This window comes from Engraulis encrasicolus, chromosome 20 (assembly GCF_034702125.1).
Source record: "Engraulis encrasicolus isolate BLACKSEA-1 chromosome 20, IST_EnEncr_1.0, whole genome shotgun sequence".
Taxonomy (NCBI): Eukaryota; Metazoa; Chordata; class Actinopteri; order Clupeiformes; family Engraulidae; genus Engraulis; species Engraulis encrasicolus.
Genome location: NC_085876.1, coordinates 13,615,327 through 13,622,752, shown reverse-complemented (window position 1 = coordinate 13,622,752; position 7,426 = coordinate 13,615,327). Strand labels below are relative to the sequence as shown.

The 7,426-nt window shown below is 44.0% G+C and overlaps 1 protein-coding gene across 1 annotated transcript in view; it reads right to left on the bottom strand.

The window, feature by feature from the left end:
• The window catches only part of pou2f2a (POU class 2 homeobox 2a), a 76,377-nt gene extending 72,596 nt beyond the window's left edge, over positions 1-3,781 (bottom strand). The window contains exon 1 of the mRNA XM_063185463.1: positions 3,682-3,781. Within this exon, the coding sequence (XP_063041533.1) occupies positions 3,682-3,781 (100 nt within the window). The remainder of the gene's footprint in view (positions 1-3,681) is intronic.
• Positions 3,782-7,426: the final 3,645 nt, after the last annotated feature.

Sequence of the window (7,426 nt, the reverse complement as noted above, 5' to 3'; positions counted from 1 at the left end):
GATTCCCTATTATGGCCCTAACAAACCCTGGTGGACATTTTGTCATTCGCAATCACGTTAGCGCAGGGACTCGCCGACACTCCCCTTAAATCTATACACACACGCGCGCGCGTGCGCGCACACACACACACTCTAGTAGCACACACATACACAAATTTGTGGGCGCGCACACACACACACACACACAGTCAACATTCCTGTGCACACACTGACTGTGCACAGGAGCAGAAGCAGTCGATGCTTCCTGATCAATACCGAGAGCAAGGTTAAAACCATCTCTGACAGAGCACACCTGTTAATTTAGATCAGGCTGTAGAAAAACGCACACACAGAGACACACACAGAGACACACACACGTGGACGGACGGGTCTATAACTGACACCTTATGACATGATTGACATCATAAACACTCATACGCTTACACATAGAAAATAAAATAAATAAAAGAATGGGTGCAAGCGCCAAGCAGAAGCAAACACACAGCCACACACACAGCCACACACACACACACACACACACACACACACACACACACACACACACACAGTTCAGGCCCAGATATGCCTGGGTATAGGCTGTATCTCATTCCAAGTCCAGCAAACAGACCTGTTTCCTGGGTGATGCGGAAGCAGAGCAGAGGCCATGCCGAGACCAGAGCATAACACAGAGGTCAGACAGCCCCAGTTTTCTGCTTTTGTGAGAGGAGCACAAGTCACACACACACTCTGATTCGCACCTGCCAGTCTCTTGCCGAAAACAGTTCTTATTTTACCCGGTGTACCAATTCCAGATCGAATTCGCCGGGTTGCAATACTGTAATATCTTTGTTTTTAATCTGACTGCAGTGTAATCATATGCAGGGTGCGATTTGTCGAAAAGTCAGATTTTAAGCAATATCAATGGAATTACATTAAACTGTGATGAAAATTATGTGTAAGAACTGACGATATCAAAACCAGAAGCGGGGACAATCCCCCCATCCCCCCCCACAAATCGCACCCTGATCATATGTACTATAGGTAGGTGAATAAGGGCAAATTGCACATAAAAGAGCACTGAAATTTTCAAAAACACATCACAATTTTCAAAAACACATCACAATTATCAAAAACACATCACAATTATCAAAAACACATCCAACACTGATTTTTCCCCCCTGCCGTTTTGGTAGTTAAACTTGCCTTAAATGTTGCTGTGATGCAATGCTTTGACTTCTGGGAGCTTTGTGAAGTGTGTGTTTGTATGTGTGTGCATGTGTGCGTGTGTGTGTATGTGTGTGTGCACTGTGCACTGTGCATGCGTGTGTGCTTGTGTGCGTGTGTTTGAAACACATTGGCCCAGTTTAACCCAAGGAGACTCACTCACAACACGATGCAAAAAAACCCACAACATTCCCATCTCACAACCCAGACAAACAAAAAAGTGCAACCTCATGTCAAGACATCAAGAGCAAAGTCACAGGGGGGGAATCTCCTCAACAGATCACTCAGACACAGACACATCAGCCCTACAGTGAGGCCAGATCAAAAAAACCTCCACAGGTCCCGACTGACTGACTGACTTTGGAGGGCCAACCAGACATTACGAAACACTGGGCTGACTTGCTTGCTTCCTTCCTTCCTGCCTTCCTCTACCTGGAAAAACAACATGGTGACCAGGGCGAAATGGCCTACATTGAGCCTATACCGCTTGTAGCCTGATAAACCAGCCTAAATGTGAGACTGGAGCGGGTGGCTGAGGTTTACTAGGCTATACCGCTTGGGCAATGTCTATCAAAATTATAACCAAACGCCCGCCTCGGCACCCTCTAATCGTTGGTACCTTCAATCAATCGTTTGGAAAATCTGTTCACCGCGACCATCTAACAAATCCATGTGCTGTTCAATATTTGGAGGGACTTGCTCAAAAGGAATATTTATCTAAATCGCTTTCATTTATTCAGATCATTTCTAAGGGGCATTAATCCTAACTTAATCAATACTCAAACCAACTCTACTCCTTAAATTTGTCCTTCTACAACATTGCTATACCTGCTAATTTTGTATTCAGACACATATTTGTAGATGCTTACGTTCTCTTTTGAAAGACATTTTGGATAAGAGCATCTGTTGAATGTGATAATGTAATAATTTAATAATTACTGCAAAATACTTGAACAATTATTCACCAAACTAAAACTTGACCTGAGTGCATCCATTGCTGGGAGATACCCTTCTAAAATAAATGACTATTACGGCTTCTAATGACTATGTTACAGGATGGAGTGAATGATAGGCCTAAGTTACACCAAAAGTAAAAAAAAATATTTATTAAGAAACATGAATTCTAAAACAAGTTACTGTGGTATAGTTTGATTGACTTATAAAAATGTGTCCCATCCGCATAATATTATTCAAACACTATGAAATAGGAATTTTGCTTGTTTGTGACTCTTTTACTTTCTCTTTTCCAGTCTCAGTTTGCAAGCAAATGTGTTTAAGATGACTCTATATAGAAGGCTATTTTCATAGACAAATAACAGCTGGGCCTCTAAAGAGATACCTCTGCTGACTCTTCCCTTCAACCTTCTTGAGTTATTACTTTATAACAATAAGCAATATATGCATAGGAGAATTTTCTGAAACAGAGTCTTACGTGTATTTTGTGTATTACAACACTTAAACATCTGATAATTGACACATTACGTTGCATTTATTCAAAACACCAAGTTTGACATGCATGCGTGCTTGGCGCCTCCAAGCGCCTTCTAATTTGAATTTTCAACCGTTTTTTTCTCCCTTCTCCTGGTGACATGTATTTAAGGAGATACATTATCGTGGAATCAGATGTGGCGCGGACGTTTTGCCCATCTGTCAGCTGAAAATTTACGCTTGGATGGAGGCGAGACAGGGGCGCCCACAACCTCCACGCCCCCTCCCCTTACCGCACTAGGGATGCATATCCACGGCGCACTGGACCTGACACAAACTACAACCACTTTAAACCTTTTCTTCATGGCAAAAGTTACAACTTTATCACATGCCAAGGCCTAGGCCTCAAACGACAGACCTCTGCTAAGTTAACTCATTTTCCCTCACAACATTATGATAATCATGACCGATACACATATTTTTGAAACCACACAATGGCTAAAAATCATTTGGCTGGCCAAATACAAAAATCTTAAATTATTTCCCCTTCCCGTTCATTGCCACTGTCTGGTCCGCCACATTCTCACCCCATTCCCCTCTCTATTTTCCCGCAGTTGGGGTATTGATTTCGGCGGGATCAATAAATTACCATGAATATTCCCTGTACCCTCGGTGAGAGGAGAGAGGGAGAGACCGGTGCGCGGACAGAGGCAGACGGAGCGCAGTAGAAGAGACAGATGGAGATAAAGATATGGGCAAAAGACATTATGAAGAATTCATCTATGGTCAATGTCCAGCTAGCTAGCTTTTTGAAAGGCTAGTTTTTTTTTTTACCATTTCCCATCCTTCGCGTCCACACTTCCAACAGGATACAGAAAGGATTCCTACTAATTCATCCAACATCGCATTTATTGGTCTACAGTGGATTTTTATGATGATTATGCGCTTTGCTGTGGGTTACCAGGTGTTTCGACTGCAGACAAGTTTATGGCTATGGTCATTACTTTCCGGGGGAAATTATGACACAATGGAAAAGGAGAGGGGTCTTACCAGAGTTCGAACGAAGGGCCAGCGGGGACTTGAGACGCCAAGCGCTGAAGTCGGACGCGGTTCTCTGAAAGACGAACGGCACCGGCAGGGGGACAAACATGATCCGCTGTCGTCGGGTTTTAGTTGGGAGTTTTGCTGTGGTTCGTCTTCGTTCTTCTTTATTTCTCTCTTGAATGCTCTCCGGGTGAACTGCGTTTGAGGTGTGTCTTCTGGGACGTTGGATATTTGGTATAGGTGTGTGTAGGCCTGTAGCTAGCCTGCTATCTTTACATTTTTGGTTTTGTGCCTTTATAAGTAACAGCAGCTGTCCCTTGTTTTTAAGACAACCTTACTCGCGCAAGACGGTACACACAGACGGATAGACAGGATCACGCTATAGTAAAACCGTAGACATAAAACTGTTCCCTCCAGTACAAGTCAAGGCTATTGAAAGCAATTGGAGTAACTTAAGTTCACAAAAATAAGAACAGTCACAATCTCCTCCGTTTATAAAGCTTTTGGGTCACAGATATTGTTTAAATCCTCTACAATCGACTTGTGACCAGGCGTCTTATCACTTGTTTGTATAGGCTAGTCTATTTGTGTTTGGCATTCACTTTGATTCTCCTCCGCCTTCCCGCTATCTTAATAAAGACAGGTGTGCAGACTGTGGACTAAACGTCACAGTGGCCGTATCTGTCTTGACAGTTTTTTCCTTTGGTATCGGTTTGTAAATACATAGAAGTGTAATCAATATTTACTCTGACTAAAAAACATTTTCAATATCACGAAAGCAATCAGGTACCGGTAGGATACAAAAGACAGGCAGCAACTCAAAAGATTTGTATTGTATTTGGTTCGACTATTTGGTTTGTAGCTGTCTTAATGTGGATCTCCTTACGCATACACACACACAAAGCAGCATTTTACGAGGACATAAATATATAAATAAATAATATTTTAATGTATTTAAATAATCAAATAATAAGTAAGGCTACGCAAGGACCTCGTCGGGTACGCTCCTCCCCCCTCGCTCCTTGTCACAGGCCGGTATAATTAAACGCAATCAATCGATAGAGAAATAAATAAATAAATAAGTCTTGGTGTTTCTAAAAAATCACGCTCTGGATGGACAAAGTAAAATAGTAAACACGGTACCCGTTACGCGGTCTCTGTTCTTTGGATATATCCCGCCATCCGTCTGTGTGTCTGTCTCTATGTCCCCGTGATTTGGGAACCCCGGTCGCTTGGTCCGACTCCCACCAGTACGAAAGCGCTCTGGCATCGCTGGCTGCAACATTGAGGCGAGAGGACCAGCCGCTACTCTCTCCCTCCACCCCCCTTCTCTCCCCACTCCCCCACACCGAACCCCCCCCCCCCTCTCTCCTCTTTTTTTTTTTTTTTTTACTAATCCTATATAAGGCGAGCCATCCTCTGTATTGATCTCTTGATTACGCCTCATTCTAATGACCGATAATTGCAGCGGTCGGGTAATCAATGGGGTTACACAATAGGAACACACTTTGGGAGTATTTAAGGCGTGTTTTACAAGCAGGTGATTATTTACACCATATTTTTCAAGGGGAGCGCACATGTTTTAAAGCAAGGCGGTCAAATCAGCTCCGTATGTGGTGAGGCAGGGGATAGCAAATCGCATAGAATCGGAACAGGGACCCAGCCTCGCTTGCACTGGGAAGCCCTTGCGCTGTCATGCTCGCAAAAGAGTGTGTTTGTGAAACAAGTTTTGCCGACAGGACCAGAGCAAAACGTGTGCGTATCCCACAATAAGCAGACCACCAGGTTTCATCCTCGTGTATACACACATTGCACACACACGCGTCCTCGCACACGGTTCCCCCATCTTTGCCGCCAATACTACGTTGTAGGCTACGCTGTCCGTTATAAAGCCACAATCTGCACCACGCACTTACACTCAAGATTATTGCCGACATAGATTTTTTAAATAGAAAAATCTATACGCTAAACATCGCAGTCAATACGGGAAAATCGAATGCGCAGGGCTTGATCTCTCTCTCCCTCCCCCACCTTCTCGGCTCCCTCTCTTGCTCCCCCTCACGCCACTACCCCAGCACTGTGCTGCGAATATTTTTAATGAGTTATCGATCGATTCGTGGGCCCACGTATCACACAAAAACATGGAAAAAAACAAGCCGTGCCAATGAAAATATTTGAAAAAAACGCAAAAGGATCATTATGTATCTTGAGACGAACGATTTCTCTCTCTTCCACAACACAACAGAGACACTACATTTTATTTTTATTCTATCGTTTTTTATTCTTCTTTCAGCCACTGCAAGGATACCACAATGGTTCCGCGAGGCTTATTGTCCCCTCGTGCGCCCCCCACCCCCGTTCCATTCCTCTCCCTCGCGCCCCTCTCCATTTGACAGATGACATCCGCGTGTCCAACCAACGAGAAAAAAAATCAGAAGCGACTGGTTGTCCTTCACGAACCCCCCTCAAGAGAGAGGGCACGCGCTCAGAGCCCCCCTCCACCCGAACTCCTTCCAGACAAAAGCAATTATATCTTGTAGAATATAGTGTGTTTTGCGCGTCTATCGAAAGGAAGGGAAGAAGGAAAGGTGTGTGGATTGAAGATGGTGAGAGAGAGACCCCCACCAAGTTTACACACACACACACACACACACACACACACACACACACACACACACACACACACACACACACACACACACACACACTATATACCCATAAGGCACAGAGAGAGAGAGAGAGAGAGAGAGAGAGAGAGAGAGAATCTCAGGTTTTGAAAGGATATCTCACAAGCTATGGTCATATTCCATAATAATCCGAGGAACCTTTGATATCAGTTCAATCAAAATTTGAGTTAAAAAAATATCAGGTGTGCTATTGAGAAAGTGGCTGAGGTGTGTGTGTGTGTGTGTGTTTGCGTGTGTATGTGCGGTGCGCGTGTGCACGTGTGTGCACATGCATGGTGTGTGCACACGTACGTGAGTGTGTATGACACGATCCAAAACAATTTTTACACAAACACACTTTCATTCACACACACAATGAAAAGAAAAGTTGCTCTCTAGTTTTTAACGTTTCTCTTGATTGCAATAACAACATTACTTATTCATTATGAAAAAAAAACCCCACAACACAACACCTGCAAGGCAGAGAAGGTGCGTCTGACTAAAGTTAAAAAATAAAGTGAACTAACAAAGAAGACTAACAAGTAATACAAAAACAAGTCTTGGAAGTCTTGAAAACTGAGCGGTCTTTGTGTGTGTGTGTGTGTGTGTGTGTGTGTGTGTGTGTGTGTGTGTGTGTGTGTGTGTGTGTGTGTGTGTGTGTGTGTGTGTGTGTGTGCGTGTGTGCGCGCGCGCAGGCCCCATGGCAAGAGGCCAGAGATAAAGAGAGAGAGTTCATTGTTAAATGGCGATGTCATGTTGACAAACGAGTTGGTTGAATTAAATTCTCTCTCATCAATAACAAGGCGCCCCAATCAATACCGGCTAACAATTATATCACCTCCTCCTCACCACGGTAACAAGCAGCTAACACGGCCAGCATGCACTGCCTCCCACTGACATGATGCTGTCTATCCCTTTCTCTCTCTCTCTCTCTGTCTCTCTCTCTCTCTCTGTCTCTCTCTCTCTCTCTCTCTCTCTCTCTCTCTCTCTCTCTCTCTCTCTCTCTCTCTCTCTCTCTCTCTCTCTCACTACCCCTCACACTCACACACACACTCTCTCTCACACACACATACACTGACCAAAAG